The sequence below is a fragment of the Leopardus geoffroyi genome, chromosome B1 (assembly GCF_018350155.1).
Source record: "Leopardus geoffroyi isolate Oge1 chromosome B1, O.geoffroyi_Oge1_pat1.0, whole genome shotgun sequence".
NCBI lineage: Eukaryota > Metazoa > Chordata > Mammalia > Carnivora > Felidae > Leopardus > Leopardus geoffroyi.
The window spans coordinates 44,102,434-44,121,805 of NC_059327.1; the positions used below are offsets into that span (position 1 = coordinate 44,102,434).

At 37.3% G+C, this 19,372-nt stretch overlaps 1 protein-coding gene across 7 annotated transcripts in view; it reads left to right on the forward strand.

The window, feature by feature from the left end:
* NSD3 (nuclear receptor binding SET domain protein 3) overlaps nucleotides 1–19,372 on the forward strand; it is a 117,296-nt gene that overhangs the window by 35,542 nt on the left and 62,382 nt on the right. For all 7 annotated transcript variants that reach the window (XM_045460155.1, XM_045460173.1, XM_045460164.1 and 4 more), the window contains exon 2: nucleotides 10,620–11,338. In XM_045460155.1, the coding sequence (XP_045316111.1) occupies nucleotides 10,664–11,338 (675 nt within the window). In that variant the 5' untranslated portion in view covers nucleotides 10,620–10,663. The remainder of the gene's footprint in view (nucleotides 1–10,619; nucleotides 11,339–19,372) is intronic.

The following is a 19,372-nucleotide window of genomic DNA, read 5'->3' on the forward strand; positions in this document are numbered from 1 at the left end:
CATTTCTTCTAAGATACCTGATTTGTTGCCGCATAGTTTTTCTAGTAGTCTGTCCTAATGCTTTGTGTTTCTGTGGTGTTGGTTGTTAACTTCTCTTCTTTCATTTCTTTTTTACTAAAAAATTTTTTTTAAATGTTTATTTATTTTTGAGAGAGACAGAGAGTATGTGGGCGGGGGAGGAGCAGAGAGAGAGAGAGGGAGGGAACACAGAATCAGAAGCAGGCTCCAAGCTATGAGCTGTCAGCACAGAGCCTGACATGGGACTCGAACTCACAAACCATGAGATCATGACCCGAGCCGATGTCAGACACTTAACCGACTGAGCCAGCCAGGTGCCCCTCCTCTTTCATTTCTGATTTTATTTATTTGAGTTCTCTCTCTCCTTATTGTCTGGCTAAAGGTTTATCAATTTAGTTTATCTTTTCACAGAACCAGCTCTTAGTTTCATTGGTCTTTCCTACTGTTTTTTTAGTTTCTATTTCATTTATTTCTGCTCTGACCTTTATTGTTTCTTTTTTCTACTAGCTTTGGCTATTTTTTTCTTTTTCTAGTTCCTTTAGAATTAAAGTTAGGTTATCTGTTGAGATTTTTGTTTCTTGTGGTAGGCCTGTCTTGCTATAAATTTGCCTCTTTTGAACCATTGTGTTTCTATTTTAATGTCTCCAGGTATTTTTAAAATTTCTTTCTTGACCCTTTGCTTGTTTAGTAGCATGTTGTTTAGCTTCCATGTGTTTGTGTTTTTTGCAGGTGTTTTCTTGTAATTGATTTCTAGTTCTATACTGTTGTGGTCAGAAAAGATGCCGGATATAATTTCATTCTTCTTAAATGTATTGAGACTGCTTTGTGGCCTAACATGTGATCTGTCGTGGAGAATGTCCCATGTGCCCTTGAAAAGATGTGTATTTTGGCTTTTTTGGCTGGAGTGTTCTATATATATCTGTTGAGTCCATCTGCTTTATCGTGTCATTCAAAGCTACTATTTCCATATTGATTTTGTCTGGATGATCTATCCATTGATGTAGGTGGGTGTTAAAATCTCCTATTATTATAATAATTTGTTGTTGTTGTTATTTGAGAGAGAGAACATGCAAGTGGGGGACAGAGGCAGAGGAATAAAGAGAGAGAGACTCTTAAGCAGGTTCCACACTCAATCCAGAGCCCAATGCAGGGCTTGATCCCATGACCCTGGTAACATGACCTGAGCCAAAATCAGAAGTTGGACGCTCAACAAATGAGCCACCCAGGTACCTCTAAAGCCCCCTACTATTATTGTGTTACTGTCAAACTTCTCTTTTATGTCTGTTAATTTTTGCTTCATATATTTCCTTCCTTTTATGTTTGGTATATCAAATATTTACAATTGTTACATCCTCGACTTGTTGTATGAGAATGCCTTTGTCATTATGTAATGCCCTTCTTTGTCTCTTGTTATAGTCTTTTAAGGTCTATTTTGTCTGATAGAAGTATTACTGCAGTTTTTTTTTTTCTTCCATTGGTATGGAATATCTTTTTCCACTGCACTTTCAGTCTGTATGTGTCTGTGGGTCTTAAGTGAGTCTCTTGTAGACAGCATATAGATAAGTCTTGTTTTTTATCCATTCAGTTGCCTTATGTCTTTTGGGACATTTAGTCCATTTACATTTAAAGTAATTAGTGATAGGTATGTACTTATTGCCAGTTAATTGTTTTTTGGTTGTTCTTGTTCTCTGTCACTTTCTTCTCTGGTGCTTTTTCCCTTGTGATTTGATGACTTTCTTTAGTGTTATGCTTGGATTTCTCTCTCTATTTTTTGTGCATCTATTATAGGTTTTTGGTTTGTGGTTACCATGAGTTTCATAAATAACATCCTATGTGTATGGTTGTTTAAGTTCAAACATATTCTAAGAACACTACATTTTTACTTCCTCTCTCCCATGTTGTATGTATATGACATCATATTTTATATCTTTTTATTTTGTGTATCCTTTAATTTTTGTAGATATAGTTGATTTTACTACTTTTGTCTTTTAATCTGCATACTAGCTTTATAAGATTGACTACCTTTACTTATGTTTGCTATTACCAGTGAAATTGTTTCCTTTTATAATTTTCTTCTTGTTATACCTTTTTTCCTGCTTAAAGAAGTCCCTTTAACATTTCTTTTTTCCCTTTTTAACATTTCTTGTAAGGCCAGTTTAGTGGTGATAAACTCCTTTAACTTTTGTTTCTTGGTGAAACTCTTTATCTCTTCTTCAATTCTTACTGATAACTTTGCTATATGAGTCCATATAGCATGTAAGTTTTTTTTTTTCCCCCTTTCAGCACTTTGGATATATCATGCCACTCCCTTCTGACCTGCAAAGTTTCTGTTGAAAAATCAGTTGATAGTGTTATGAGGTTTCCTTGTACATAACTATTTGCTTTTCTCTTGCTGCTTTTAAGATTCTCTTTCTGTTTTTAATTTTTGATATTTTAATAATGTATCTTGGTGTGGATCTCTTGGATCCATCTTATTGGGGCTTTCTTTGCTTCTTGGACCTGGATGTCTGTTTCCTTCCTCAGGTTAGGGAAGTTTTCAGTTATTATTTTTTCAAATAAGTTTTCTGCCCTTTCTCTCTCCTTCTTCTGGGACCCCTATAATGTGAATGTTAGTATGCTTGATGTTGTTCTATTGGTGCCTTAACCTATCCTCATTTTTTAAAAGTTTATTTATTTATTCACTTAAGTAATCTCTGTACCCAACATGGGGCTCAAACTCACAACCTCAAGATCAAGAGTTGCATGCTCTTCGAACTGAGGTAGTCAGGTGCCCCAGCCTATTCTCATTTTTAAAAAATTTTGCTGTTCAGTTTGGGTGCTTTCCATTACCCTGTATTCCAGAGATCTCTGATCTGTTCTTTTGCTTCCTCTAATCTGCTCTTGATTCTCTCTAGCATATTTCATTTCAGTTATTGTATTCTTCATATCTGATTGGCTCTTTTTATATTTTCTGTCTCTTTGTTGAAGTTCTCACTGAATTCATCCACTTTCCTTTCAAGCCTGGTTAGCATCTTTATGACCATTACTTTGAACTCTTTATCAGATAGATTGCTTATCTGTATTTTGTTTAGTTCTTTTTTGGAGGTTTTGTCTTAATTCTTCCACTTGGAACATATTCCTCTGTTTTCTCATTTTGTCTGACTTTCTTTGTTCCTGTGTATTATGTAGGTCAGCTATGTTTCCTGGTCTTAAAAAGTAGTTATCTTATGCAGAAGGCATCCTGTAGTGTAGTCCTCCTTGTCACCAGAACCACGTTATCTTCTGGCTCCTTGTGTCCTCCTGTTGCGACTGGGCCCTCATTGCGGTGAGTGTGCTGCTGGTGGGTGGGCTGGCCGTTACCCCAGGTATCGGCAATAACCAGTCACAACTACTGCAAGTGCACTGGTGGGCAGTGCTTGACCCTATGCGGGGCTGTCCCCAGGCCTTCTGGCTGCAGTGCAGTCAGTTCCAGCACAGCTGAAGCTATAGTTCAGCTGTAGCTCCTGAGGGCATGCTGGCGGGTTGGACTGGCCCCCTGAAAAGCTGGCTGAGCAGCTTGACCACAACTGTTGTGGGCATGCTGAGGGCAGAGCTGGCTCACCCCTTTCCCTGGGACAGAGGTCACATTGAAGGAGTGTTGGTCCTGGACCATGGCTGCCTGAAGGTTGTGGTGGGGTGGTAGTCATTTTGGGGGGATGTCGCTCCTGATCAAGGCTACCTTCTGGGTGTGGTGGGGTAGGAGCTGCTTTGGAGGGGCCCTAGTTGGGATGGGTGGGTTGGATGGGGTAGGTCCACAGGGGAGCTCCAGGGTGGGCAAGTGGTGCTAGCAGGGTAGATGGAGAGTGTCAGAACTGGCTCCTGCAAGTGTCCAGCCAACTAGGCTGAAAGGAGGGCAAGAAAAATGACTTACCAGCACTTCTATTCCTGGAGAAAGCTGTTACAGATCCCTGCCCTTTTGGCATATGTCTTAAATCTCAATAAATCCCCTTCACTATAACTTAGGCATTTTCAAACTGCTGCTTCTGTACTGGGTCTCAGACCAAGTGCTATGGAGTGCTCGCCCTTTAAGAGCAAAGTCTTGGTTTTCTGTAGCCCTCTGGATCTCCCAGAGTTAAACTCTGGATTTTCAATGCCAGACATTATGGGGATTCGTCTTCCTGGTTGCAGGAGGACCCCAGGACCAGGAGTCCCCATTGTGGGGCTTGACCCCCTCCTCAGGGAGGACCTCTGTGCCTGTGATATTCCTCCCACTTGGAGGTCACTGCACCAGGGGTCTGGTTCTTGATCACATGTCTGCCCCTCCTACCCTTCTCATTGTGGCCTTCTCTTTGTGTCTTTAGTTGTGGGCTGATCAGTTAGTCTTCAGGATGTTTTCAGAGTGAGTGGCATGACATGTAGTTGTTGTCGTGGTGTGTCTGTGGAGAAGGGGAGCTCAGGATCCTCCTACTCTGTCATCTTCCCCCATTCTCATGGCTACCATTTTTAATTCCCTTTTTCTTTTCTTAACAGTGTCCTTTGAAAAGCAGAAGTTTTAAATTTTGAAGTCCATTTTGTCAATCTTTTCCTTTCATAGTTCATGGTATTTCTTTAGAAAAATCTTTGCCTAACCCAGTGGTATATTTTGTCTCATGTTTTACTCTAGAAGTTTTATGGTTTTGACTTTAGTATTAGGTTTATGAACTAATTTTAGTTATTTTTTTTGTATAATATAAAGTAAGGGTTGAGGTTCACTTTTTCTATATTGATATCCAGTCAGTTGTTCCAGCCCCATTTGTTGAAAATGATGTCCTTTCCCCTTGAATAGCCTTGGCACCTTTGTGGAAGATCAGTTGATCATGTAACTATGGATATCAATATTTTAAATACTTGTTTATTATTTTTCATAATGAGCATAACGCATTTTTACCAAACAAGGAATTAGTGGGTAGGTAAAGTTATGCTGTAGGTTGATATCCCCAGAAATCTGGCAGGTAAATGGAGATATGCTAATTATAAGCCCTTAAAGATTAGGGACTGTTTCTTTCATTTATTAATTGAAGACTATTGAATAAGACATACATGGTCTCTGCCCATCTCTGTCTTCATAGAGCATGCAGTCAAGTAAGGGAGACAGGAAGAATGTATAAACACATGTTTGTATAACATATATTAAGTCGCTATAAAGGAGAAGAAGCAGGCTTAGTCGGTAGAATGAGCATGGGACCTTGGAAGGCCTCTCAGAAAGATTATGTATTGTTCAGGTAGCTGGAGTAGCGCATGCAAAATTCCTGATTAACAAAGATTAAGTTGGCATATTTGAGAAACTGAAAAGAAGCCCGTGTGTCTCTGCAAGCAGAAAGTGTTGGTACGTGACTTTGGAAATGTAAACTGAGGTCTGACTGTGCAGGGGCTTGCTGACCAAGATACGTAGTCTGGATTTTATTTGAGTGCATTGGGAAGGCACTGAAGGTTTGTTCTTTTGTTTTTGCTTAAGACTATGTATGTCTAGATCAATACATTAAATATAAGTAGCAGCTCAGAAACCTCCATTATGGTCTTGTCCAGTGTTTATAGCCCGCCACCCCACCCCCTGCCCACCTCCCATTAAGCAAGTACTATTCTGACAGATGTCTCCATTATTGTTAGTTTTAACTTTATTCTGTTTTTGAACTTTATATAAATGAAATCACACTGTGAACTATATAAATGGAATCATTGTGTCTGGCTTCTTTCACTCAAAATGACATTGTTGAGAGTCATCCATGTTGTTGAGTGTAGCAATAATTTACTTTTCTTGCTGTATTTTGAGGGATAGTTAAGTGACTGAGTTAGTTTTTAAAAGGTGACTGGCTGTTGTATGGGAAGATAGATTACACCCAGGCAGGAGAAAAAACATGGAGACTGGGAAGGTAACTATGGAATAGACAAAGTGAGGAGCTTGGACTAGCATGAAGAAGAAAAGATATGGAATGAAATAGACAAATATGAAATGTACACTTTGGAGATGAAACTCAGGGAGTTTAGTGATACATTGGGTAAGAGTAAGAATGAGGGTAAGGGATGTATCATAGTCCCAGGTTTCTGGCTTGGCAACTGATAGATGGAGTTTCACTTTTTTTTTTTCCTCCTAGGAAGGACTGGAGGAAGGACACATTCAAGTAGAGTAAAAACTGAGTTTATTATTAGGTCTTTTAAGCTGCTTGTGATATATGAGGGAAGCTGTCAGACATCCATTTGGATTGTGGCTATGGAGCATATTGGAAAAAAGTGCAAAGTAGGGATAGTTTACAGATTATGGGGCAGCTGCCATGTAAAGAGTACTATATTAAGAAGGTTTGAATATCACCATTTTATTCAACTTCTGTTAGCTGTGTGTGTGATTAAGGGCAAACCACTTGATCTTTTTGAGAGCCATTTCTTTACATCTCTAAAATGGGAATAATACTTGGCTTCATAGAGTTAAATAAAGTGTAATATGTGAGCAAGACCACATTTTATAGTTATTTGGACCAGTAGATGCTTGGAAAAGTTTATTCACGTGTATACAATTTGAGTTGGTAGGAAAGTCAGATTATGGAAAACCTTGAAAGGCATGGAAGAAACTTGGTACAATATGGAGCCTTAGAGTTCTTAGTACGGGAATAGATTTATCTAAGTTTGATTTAAGGACACATCTTCTAAATGCTATTCAGGAAGAAGTTAAAGATGAGGATTATCTAGAAAATCAGTTGTCATAGTTGAGGATTAAGGTGCTGAGGGCCTGGCCTGACATGGATGTAGAGATCAAAGAACAAATCAGAGATTTCAGTGGAAGAAACTACAGGATTTGTTCAATGCCTCATTTTATGGCTTAACAGCGGGGGGAAGAATCAGTGACTAAGACCATGTGACTAAGGCTTTGAGCTTGGGAAACCAGAAAAATAGTGGAAGCAATGACAAATTTGGGGTAGTCTAAAAGGAAAACTGAGTTAGGGAAAGGACAGTTCATTCAGTTTTGAATGTATGACTCTTATAGTGTGGTTGTCTTTGGGTAGGTGGATATTCTCTGGCAGTTAGATGTTGTGGTAAAGACTGTAGAATTAGAAGTCAAGAGATTAATTCTTTTTTGGGTTTAATCACTAATGAGCTTTGTGGTCTTGGAAATTTTAGCATCTCAAATATTAAATGTAATTGTCTAAAAAATGAAGCTAATTCCCGCCCTGTCAGCCTTACAGGATTGCTTTGAGGATCAAATAAGAATGCTTATGAAAATACTCTGTAGTTGTAAACTCCTATATAATTATAAGGTGCTAATGTTATTACTTAGTTCAAATTAAAATGAAATACTTGGTTCAGGGCTAGAGAAGAAAAGGAGAAGATACCAAACTTCTTAAAAGTTTGTGTTTGGAACTAAATCGGAAACATCAGAAACCTTAGTCTCTGAATTCATATGCCTGAAAACCTCTGTAGACTATAATTTGGGAGACTAATCTGGAAGCTGATCTTGTATATGACAGTTATGAGAACCAAAAACACAGATTGCATCTTGTCAAATGCCAGTATTTAACTTGACTTCAAGTTGGAAGTTCAAAGAACTTTTGAATTCCACCTGTATGGTTGCCCCATGTATGTTTACAGAATTTTAGAACATACTATTCTTATGTCTGTGAGCTGTACATTTTGGCCAAGGTTCAATTTAGGGTAATGTTTCAGTTTTCTTCAGCTATTTGTAAAGAAGTGATTCCTAACATTTATCAGCATTATCAGTATGGTATGTTGGTTAGCATCAGCAACTCTGAAACCAGACTGTTAGATTAAATCACAGCTCTGTCAATTAATGACTAGACTTGTGCACTTGAGCACATCATTTAACCTCTCTGTGCCTCTATTTCCCCATCTGTAATGGGAACTAACCTGAAGGTTTTGGGGAGGATTGAATGTAGTACTGTATGGAAAGCAATTAGAATGGTTCCTGGCACATAAGAAGTGCTATTTAAGTGTTAGTGGTGGTTATTATAGAACAGTTTGTTGTTACTTTGGCAGTGATCAAAGAATAAAGTACGTGAACAAGAGATTTTGATCCTCTCAGAACTTACAGCTGAGAGAAGTGGAAGGGTGTCGTGGTAAACATAATGGGCTGTAGAGTTATATTTACTTAGATTCATATAGTAATTCTGCCCCCTTTGCTTTATGGTTTCAGCAAACCGCCTAATCCCTGTGAAGCTCAGTTTCTTTGCCTATGAAACAGGAGTCAACGTCTATCCTACAGAGTTGTTATGAGGATTAAATGAGATAATGTATAAAGTGCTTGACCCAGAGTAGATGCTAAAAAATGAGAGAGTTGTCTAACACCCCCGGTCCCCTGCCATACTTGTATAGAGCGGTATGGGCAGTTTGATTTCCTCTATGCTCTCTTTTTCTTTGCTTGCAATTATAGAACTTCTAAATTTCTTTCCATTTGTTAACAGAGTAAACAGCACCTGTTTAATTGGATATACCTTGAAAAGTGTATTGTCAGCTATCATTTCCCTCTTCCTTTGCTGTTTTGGGTTATGTGCTTTATTATTATGGCAAATCCTACTAGAATCAAGATGGTAGACATTAATTGGTCATAGAATTGACTGGACTATAGCCTCAAAATCCTTCTTCGGGATAAGAAGCTAAAATCAGCTCATTAGACTCAATACAGTAGAGAAATCCTCTCTGCCTTAGAGCTTTCTAGAAGAAATGTTTATGGGATTATCAAACTAATATCTGAGCTGTCCATTAATCCTCTTTCAAGATATGGGCTTGTTAAACTTTATGACAAAACAGAGTGGTTGTAGAGCATTTCCTGACAGATGTGCTTATCTGTATTACAACATTGTTACACAATATGAGCATCTTTAGGCACCTTCCAGACAGGGTGCAATAATCTTAAGAGCGACTACAATGCAAAGATTGTAATGCAAAGATTGTAAGTGTGCATCGGAATCAGCTGGAATGTGGACTTAAAACAGACATGCTGTAGGCCTCCCCCGAGATTTATTGAATCAGATTCATCAGTAAATAGACCTTGACATGTGCATTTTGTAAAACTACCCCAGATGATTCTATTTATGTCGCTGGTTAAAAACAACTCGAATACTGTCAAGAATGTTAGGGAATCAGCTATCCTCATATACTACTGGTATGAGGGTGAATTGATATATAGCACAGCCTATAGAACTGTTTTGCAGTATCTATCAAAATTTCAAACTTTCCAATAGGAATACATACGTGCACAAAGATCTAGTTTCTTTTTTTTTTTTTTTTTTTTTAAGAATAATCTGTATTTTGATGTTGAGTGGACTGTTTTCTAACATCAATTAGGTCAACCGGGTTGACAGTGCAGATCATGTTATTTATATCTTACTGATTCTCTGCTTTTTTTTTTTTTTTTTCAACGTTTATTTATTTTTGGGACAGAGAGAGACAGAGTGTGAATGGGGGAGGGGCAGAGAGAGAGGGAGACACAGAATCGGAAACAGGCTCCAGGCTCTGAGCCATCAGCCCAGAGCCTGACGCGGGGTTCGAACTCACGGACCGCGAGATCGTGACCTGGCTGAAGTCGGACGCTTAACCGACTGCGCCACCCAGGTGCCCCCAAAGATCTAGTTTCAAGAAAGTTCCCTGTTGTATAATATCAAACAATTGTGAGCAACTAAGTGATTGTCAGTACACAGATGGTTAAGTACATTGAGTTAAATACCACAAGGAAACTATGTAAAGAATAAGGTATACATGAAACATATACATGCCAAGGTAGAAAGATATCTAGGATATATTGTTAAGTTGAATAAGCAAGTTACAGAATAAACCCTATTTTTAAAATTTTATATCTAAATATATAGAGAAAGATTTGAAAGAATACTCACCAAAATATTTACAGTGGTTATCCATGACAGAAGAATGGGAATGATGGAGGAGGGAGGGATAAACCTTTCTACTTTTGTATTTAAAATATTTGCTGGGAACGTGGGTGGCTCAGTCGGTGAAGCATCTGACTTGAGCTCAGGTCGTGATCTCACGGTCTGTGAGTTTGATCCCTGCGTCAAGTACTGTGCTGACAGCTCAGAGCCTGGAGCCTGCTTCGGATTGTGGGTCTCCCTTTCTGTCCCTCCCCCACTCACGCTTTGTCTCTCTCTGTCTCCCAAAAATGAATAAATGTTAAAAAAATTATTTTAAATGTGTGCAATAAGATTTTGTTATTTTTGTAATGATAAAGAGAACCACTGGGCAAAACATGAATGATTTAAAGGAAGCTTGTATGGAACCTAATTTATATGTGTCAAAACATTGCTTACTTTGCAAATACCAATTTTAACCTGAGACTTACAATTTCTAACTTGGGAAACATAAAGGAATGCAAAACAATTTTGGATGTTTGCTAAGAGGATAAAATTTTGTTACTGAAATTGTGAAAGTAATTGAGAGTTTCAAATAGATAAGCATTTAAGGTAAAAGGCATTTACCTTGTATCAGAATTATATTGGCTACTTGTTTTAAAAAGCACTAAGTAGTGCTTGTGTATATCTGGATATGGCAATTGAGTACAGGATATTGTAGTGACTTTTTTTTCAATTGATAAGCCTCTAGCCTGTGGGGATATTAACACCTTTTAATCTCCTCTTTTAAAACTTTAGGCCCGATGAGAGAAAGGGAAAGTTAAGGATGCTGGAGCAGAACAATGGATTTCTCTTTCTCTTTCATGCAAGGGATCATGGGAAACACAATTCAGCAACCACCTCAACTCATTGACTCCGCCAACATCCGTCAGGAGGATGCCTTTGATAACAACAGTGACATTGTTGAAGATGGTGGCCAGACACCATATGAAGCTACCTTGCAGCAAGGCTTTCAGTATCCACCTACAACAGAAGATCTTCCTCCACTCACAAATGGCTATCCACCATCGATCAGCATGTATGAAACTCAAACCAAATACCAGTCATATAATCAGTATCCCAATGGGTCAGCCAATGGCTTTGGTGCAGTTAGAAACTTTAGCCCCACTGACTATTACCATTCAGAAATTCCAAACACAAGACCACATGAAATTCTGGAAAAACCTTCTCCTCCACAGCCACCACCTCCTCCTTCGGTACCACAAACTGTGATTCCAAAGAAGACTGGCTCACCTGAAATTAAACTAAAAATAACCAAAACTATCCAGAATGGCAGGGAATTGTTTGAGTCTTCCCTTTGTGGAGACCTTTTAAATGAAGTACAAGCAAGTGAGCACACAAAATCAAAGCATGAAAGCAGAAAGGAAAAGAGGAAAAAAAGCAACAAGCATGACTCATCTAGATCTGAAGAGCGCAAGTCACACAAAATCCCCAAATTAGAACCAGAGGAACAAAATGTAAGTTGAAACATTTGAAAAATTTTGTAACCTTTCAGATTTACTGGAAGTCCAAGAAATATTTTTCAGTTTTTATCTCTTCAAATATAAATATTCCTGATAACTTCTTTCTTCTAATCCCTAGCAAGGAACTTGGGATGTTATTATAGGTGCTGAGTAAGAAATTTTTTGAATAAATGAATGGACATCATTAGAGGGAAGAAATATTTTTAAGACATCAGACACTAAGAATCTTGCTGCTTATGTTTCTTTGTCTAATAGCTTCACTTATTTCTATTTGCTTATAATAAACTCCTGGTTTCTAAAGATGAAGAAAGGCAGAGAAGATGGTTAATTATATTGGTTTTCTTTATTTTGAACTAACTTTTCCCCGGAGAGCTTAGATTTAAACACTCATTACCATTGTATTTGCTACAAAATAATGTGAATAGAGGAACTCTTTGTATTAAAATCAGTGTTAGTATTCATATATATTAAAACTTTAGGTGGACTGTATGTTAACTAAAATTGAAATAAAAAACTCTTCAGGTGGAATTTTTATAAAAGTTATTCTTCATAGGTAACTTAAGATGCATGCTGCCAATTTTTAAAAATATCTCTGAGGTTTCAGTATGAATTTACTTAATAATAGGTATGTAACAGATCAATCCTAGCTTGAATGAAGAGTTTTTAGTTACTATTCTAATACATGGTATGAATTGAAGACATTTCCCAGACATTGATTTGAGAAGAAATAGATATTTTTATAATACTAGTCTGCTTTTCTGTCTGATCTGGTATGCCTGAATAAGTTAATTTATTATCTTCTGTTTAAAGAAATGTTTACTTCATACCAACTCACCTTTCCCTCAGTAGCTGGGTTCCAGTACTTCATTCAACTCAAATGTGATCATTTTCTAGAGTAAAAGGCCACACTGATTCTAGACTCTCATGAGTCCCGGTGTAATATTTCAGTTTTTCTCATTTTTCTATAGTTTTATTTATTCATTTAACAATACTGTTTAAGTATCTACTCTTAAAGTAGGGCAAGGAATGAAAGTAAAGATGCCTACTTCCAGGTTGCTTATATTCTAGTAAGAGGAGCCAGAAAATACATGCATACATAGGTACATACATTCAAACATACGTATAGTATAGTTTGTATAGTATAGTATAGTAGTATAGTATAGTATAGTTTAGGTGGTATTAAGTGCTGTAAAGAAAATAAAACTGGGTAATGAGATAAAGAGTAACTAGAGACACTTTAGCTATTCTGGTGTCTTAGTTCTGCATTTGTAAAATGAAGGCTTTGTAACCAAGTGTTTTCTGAAATGCCTAAATTTCTGAAATCATTTCTTAAATGCCTCACCCCTTGAACTTAGCTCACATAGTATCTTATACAGACTGTGTAAGTACAGCCAAGTGAGCACACATTGAGCGCATCAATTACTTCATTAAGTAAATGAATAAACGGAAGGAGAAAAGTTAACTTTTTGCATTCCAGATGCATTCACTGTAGCATTTTTTCCCTAGACCTACAGTGAAAAGGTATGTGATACACTGTGACCCTTGGGAATCACAAAAATGCATAAAACCTGAATTTGGTTAAAACCAGAGCTAAAGCTTAGTTCCTGAGAACTGTTTTGTTGGCCCATCTTGCTTTTGCTCTAGACAATCTGGCAGATAGGAGAATATCCAATTTTACTTACTGGGCTAGACTTTTTACCTCTTTTGACAAGGTACATTAAAAATATATTTCAAAATAGAAACAGGTCTGGAAGCATTTAGAGGCAGGATAAGACAATCTGCTTACTTTTTATATCCTTTTTATTTTATTGGAATCTAGGAAAATTGAGTGCAATGATATTTCTAATAGTCCCTTTATAATGAGATTTTAAGTTTTTTTTTTTTTTTTTTTTAATTTATTTTGAGAGAGAGAGAGAGCAGAGGAGGGGCAGAGAGAGGGAGAGAGAATCCCAAGCAGGCTCCATACCATCAGCATGGAGCCTGACATGGGGCTCAAACTCATGAACCGTGAGATCATGACTTGAGCCAAAACCAAGAGTTGGAAGCTTAACCTACTGAGTCACCCAGGCGCTCCTAATAGTGAGATTTTAAAGCGCATTCTGTCTTTGTTGGATATGTGCTATGCCTAGCTCTTTGTATCACTTAAACCTTGAGTTAATTGTTATATCCAAGGATTCAAACGATTAGATAGAATTTAAAAGTTTTAGTTCATTTTCTTTTTGGTAAATCATGTGGGGCATAGTTTAATATGTCATTATTTAGGATCTTACAGTATCTTGAGGTAAAAGAATATCAATTTGACTGAAGGTATAGATGTAGTATTGATTGCACTAGATATTACCAAGACCATTGCCTGAAAGTTGAGTTTTTGGTGAAAATCCAGGTTTTCCTTCCCCTCCCCCATCCTTTTTGTCCTTGTCCCCTTTCCCTCTCCCCCAATGTTTCTCTCCCTCTTTCTCTTTGTTACTCTCCCTTCACTCCTCCCTTTTCTTCTAAAGAGAAAAATGAGAAGATCTTGTTAGTTGAATTTTGATTAATTAAAATTTATCACACATAGGGGACAGAGCTAAAGAAGTGGGCACCATAAAAGTTGTACTCCATTCTGATAATAGAACTTTAAAGCGAGAGCCTCCCAAGACTCCTGTGTCATGCTTCACTAAACTATGCAGATGACCAGTAATGTGCACAAAATGATTGGTTTTGTAACTTTGTTTTCTTTTTTTTTTTATTATTAGGTTTCCTTAACTTGAACAACATTTATTTTGTTTCCCTTAGGATAGTTTTTCGTGTTTTAATTTTTGACACCGTTGTGCCTCCTCGTTGTTACTAAGGGTCCAAGCACTTGGTGTTTAGCATCGTAGAAGCCTTAGAAATGAAAGGGAAGCCCAAGTGAGAGTCTGCTGACGCAACTGGACAGCTCCCCTCCCCAGATGCTTTAGGGAAGCATAATGAGAACTGAGTGCTTGGAGGAAAAGTTTGAAATGTCCTTAAGCTGGATTTGTTTTTATATGTATTTTTGTTCCCTAAAAACCCAGTCATAAGTTCTTTTTTGAGCAGTCTCATTTAAAGTAATCCTTAATGATTTCACTCACTACTTTTTTCTTTTTTTCTTGGTATTTGATCTATAAGTATCTCCTCCCAGTTCTGGGCTGTTTGGCCTTCTAAAGAGTGGCTGTTATTTGGAACGACCTAAGTATATCTTCTCAACAATAAAATGTGTCCAAACATCTAGGCAGCAGGAGACCTGAGATCACTACTGAAATTGTATATTCTGTAAAGCTGGTGGAGCTGTTTTCCCTCCTATTAAATTAGAAACATGTGAAAATGTTTCTGCATGTCTTCCTCCCTGGCAGGTGTAATGCCTCAGGCATGTGAGCGTAGGCCCTATTCAAACATTGGTCTTCCACCAGCACCTCAGTGGGCTTATCCACTAAGACTAGTCTCATTAACTCTTAGCTTGCCATTTTCATTTATAAAAAGCCAAATAGCTTCCGGTCCCCTCAGCACTAAGTTAGAGCTTATATTTGGTTCTCTAGCCTCAGAGTATTAGGTCTTAAAATTCTTAGAAACTGTTTAAGTGCAAAATGTTCCTTTTGTACAGATGTTTTAATGTTTAAGGTTATTACCTTAAATAGTTATTTAGAAAGTAATACAGAAAGATGCACGAACAATTTACTGCCTTTGAATTTTTCTTTCCACCTTAAATGTTGACATAAATTTGGGGTTTTTTAAAAGAATGTGATTTTGCTTAATGTTTTGAAAATTATTAGGGATTAGGAATTCTAGATTTGATGCATATTATTCATTTTAATAAATCTCTTGGGTTTTAATAAAAGTACTAGACCAAATTCTTTAAAAAGGAGTATTTTGGATAATGTAATTTTATTTTAGCTGTTTTCTTAACATTTTTTTTCCTGTTTAAGAAACTTCTTGTTATTTTTTCCTGGAATATAGGTCTTTCCATATGGAATCAACTAAAAATGTAAAAAAGAGGTATATACCCATAAAATCAAAAATTTAAAACTAAGGAGAGCTAACTCACTGTCATCTTTTTCTCAGAGTCTCTCTTCCTAATGCAACACTGTTAGTACCAAAAGGTATTTCTTGTCCTTACTTGATTTAAATCTCTTTTAAGCTTATCTATCCTTTGAACAACTAATGGAAAATGGATATTATACCCAGAAGTATTTTATCTGTTGGCATTTTCTGACTCATTTTTCTTGACTCCTAAGCATTTGACTTCCAGTGACCATTTTGTCTTAAAAACTTCCCTTAATTGGTGTTTGTGATACTATGCTGTTTGTCTTCTTACCCTTTTTTTTGAGCTCAAATCGTAGATCTCTAAATGCCTACTAGATATTTCTATTTTGCCCATGTATTAGCATATCTTGCAATGTATATTTCCTTTTTATCATTTCAGCATCCCTATTTGACTTTCTTATTTTTCTTTTATATAGTCTTGAAAGCTTAGAATAAATCTTAAGCTTGCTTCTCTCCCTTGCCATTGTTTTCCTTTTAAAATGGCTGTATAAACAATTTTAGTTCTGTGAAAGTGATTTTAACAGTGTTTCAAGCTAGCCTGAAGTTGAAAAGCGAGCATTCTGGAACAAACCAAAACAATCAAAAAAAGATAAGGCATTTGAGGGCGCCTGCGTGGCTCAGTCAGTTGAGCGTCCGACTTCGGCTCAGGTCATGATCTCACGGTCTGTGGGTTCAAGCCCCATGTCGGGCTCTGTGCTGACAGCTCAGAGCCTGGAGCCTGCTTCTGATCCTGGGTCTCTCTCCCCCACTCTCACTTTGTCTCATTCTGTCTCTCAAAAAAAAAAAAAAAAAGTAAAAAAATTTTTTTTTTTAAAAAGATAAGGCATTTGAATAATAAACAGTTTTGAAGGAAATCCTGTCTTTAATCCAGAAAGGGAAGAATGTTAATGGGCTTTAGACTAGTTCTTACAATAATAGTAGGATTTTGTTGTGTGGCAAAGATGAGTCACTTCTTATCTGTCTGCCCTCAAAAGGAGTCACAGAGATCCCTTACACCCAGACATCATGAAGAGTGAGTGTGCGGAGGAGGACAACTCGCTTTCTTAGCGGCATATGTGCTTCCTCAAGCGGTCTTGTCTTCCTGCAGTAGCTGAAGAATGAGAAGTTAAGGTGAAGGCTTAAGCTGTATCTGTAGATTGAAGTGAAGCTACTGAAAGGGACTATGCAAATGCGGACAGTATTTCCAAACTGCTTTATTATTATACCAGTGATCAGGAAGACAGTTTCCACTTGAACAGATTTTTCTTTCCTTGCTCAATGAGTGTGTCCTACTGGATTATGTGGTACCACCACAGACACATCTGACAGCGAATTTTGTGCCCATCGACAAGTTGCCCCACTACCTTTTTTCACCTGGGCTGTTTTCAGTAACCTAATTAAACATTCTGCTTCTCCTCTTGCTTCTATTTTCCGCATAATAGTTAACATGATCTTTAATGCATAAAGTGGTGTGTGTTACTTCTCTACCTAATCCTCTTCAGTAGCTTTTTACTGCACTTAAGATAAAACATTTGAATATACTTATGAGGCCCTCATAATGTACCCTGTCTCCCCTCTCTCATCATGTAACCTCTCTCTCCTTTGGGCAATTAAGTCAGTTGTAATGGCCTTCCTACCACTACAATTTCCTACCATGAAATTTATACCTTTTTTTTCTTAATTAAAAAAAATTTTTTTTTAATGTTTTAATTTATTTTTGAGAGAGAGAGAGAGAGAGAGACTGAGTGCAAGCAGGGGGAGGAGCAGAGAGAGAGACACACAGAATCTGAAGCAGGCTCCAGGCTCTGAGCTGTCAGCACAAAGCCGGACGTGGGGCTTGAACTCATGAACCACAAGATCATGACCTAAGCCGAAGTCAGACGTTCAACCGACTGAGCCACCCAGGCACCCTCTTAAATTTTTTTAACGTTTACTTTTGAGAGAGAAAGAGAGAGAGAGACACACACAGAGAAACAGAGCATGAGTGGGGGAAGTACAGAGAGAAAGGAAGACACAGAATCTGAAGCAGTCTCCAGGCTCTGGGCTGTCAGCATAGAGCGTGATGTAGGGCTCGAATTCACGAACAATGAGATCCTGACCTAAGCCGAAGTTGGAGGCTTAATTGACTGAGCACCCAGGCCCCCTGAAATTTCTACCTTTTTAAATCCCAGGAACTGCACACATGCCATGACTTCATTCTGGAATGTTCTTCCCACTTTTTACTAGACTATTCATCCTTTGATTCTCAGATTACAATTTACTTTTTCAGAAAGGCCTTTCTTGACCTTCATTTAAAGATGTACCCCCCCTTTATTTCTCTTCATACATTTACATTGTATAAGCGTATGTTTTTATTTGTTTAGTGTCTGTCTGTCCTACTCAACTGTAAGCTCTTTGAGGTGATGGATCAAATCTATTAGTTTCATCATTGCATACCCACCTTCTAGAACAGTGCCTGGAAATTCATAGGCAGTGTTGAGTAAATGACTGATACTTGGAGTTTAGGGTATTAGTCTGGCTTATCATTTCCTTGTAGTTAAAAATCTTTCTACAATTTTTTATTTAATAAAACTTTATTTTTACTGGTATTACAACAGTGTCCTGAATTAATTGGCAATTTTAAGTAGCTTCTAGAATTACTCATATTTTTAAATTGGAACTAAGACCTAATTTGATACATATATCTTTCTTTATGCCATCTAAATTAAATTCTGTTCTTTGACAAGTGAGAAGTTTTTTAAATATCTTTTTTTTTTTTTTTTAACATTTATTTATTTTTGAGACAGAGAGAGAGAGAGCATGAACAGGGGAGGGGCAGAGAGAGAGGGAGACACAGAATCCAAAGCAGGCTCCAGGCTCTGAGCTGTCAGCACAGAGCCCGACGCGGGGCTCGAACCCACGGACTGCGAGATCATGACCTGAGCCGAAGTCGGACGCTTAACCGACTGAGCCACCCAGGCGCCTCTTAAATATCTTTTTAATTATAAAAGTAATATGCTTTATACAGAAAGTACCAATAACACAAAAATATAGATCTTCCTGGAGCACCTGGGTGGCTCAGTGGGTTACATGTCCGACTCTTGGTTTCAGCTCAGGTCATGAGCTCATCATTCTGAGAGTTCGAGCCTCAGGCTCGGTGCTGACAGTGCAGAGCCTGCTTGGGATTCTCTGTCTCCCCATCTCTGTGCTCCTCCTCCATTCACACTGTCTCCGTCTCTCTTAAAATAAATAAATAAATAAACTTAAAATATATATATAGATAGATCTTCCTTCACCATTTCCCTAATCTCATTCCCCAAAGATAACTACTCTTATCAATTTGATATAAAATGTATCAACTACTTTTCAAGGCATATACAGACTATTTTAAAATAAAAAGTTGGAAGATGTTGATAGATATGTAGATTACTGACATGGAATAGTGCTATACTTACTATCCTCTGGTTAGATTTTCTCATTTTGTTTTCTGTAAATAGTTCCCTAAAATATAATTGCTCGATTGAAGAGGGACATATTTTGAAGTTTGATAGATATTTCCAAATTGCCTTCCCTAAGGGTTCCAGAAAAATAATTTTTAAGTAACCTATTTGTGGATTTTATGATTAGAAAAATAATGTTTATCATAGACAATTTGACAAATACAGAAAAGCACACCAAAAAAAATCACTTTTTCCATCACCTGGTGGTATTCTAGTTTTTCTTTCTGTGTACTTAAAAAAAATTATTTTTCCAAGATTGGAATCATACTATACAGATTGGTTTGCAATTTGCTCTTTTCAAAAAATGTTATATTATTTTCCTATGTCCATATATATATATATATATATATATATATATATATATTTTTTTTTTTTTTTTTTTTTAAAGATCTTATTTTTAAGTAATCTCTACACCCAACATAGGGCTCAAACTCACAACCCCAAGATCAACAATCACATGCTTCACTAACTGAGCCATCCAGGCACCCCTTCCATGTCATTTTAAAATTCATTTATATTTCTTTGCTAT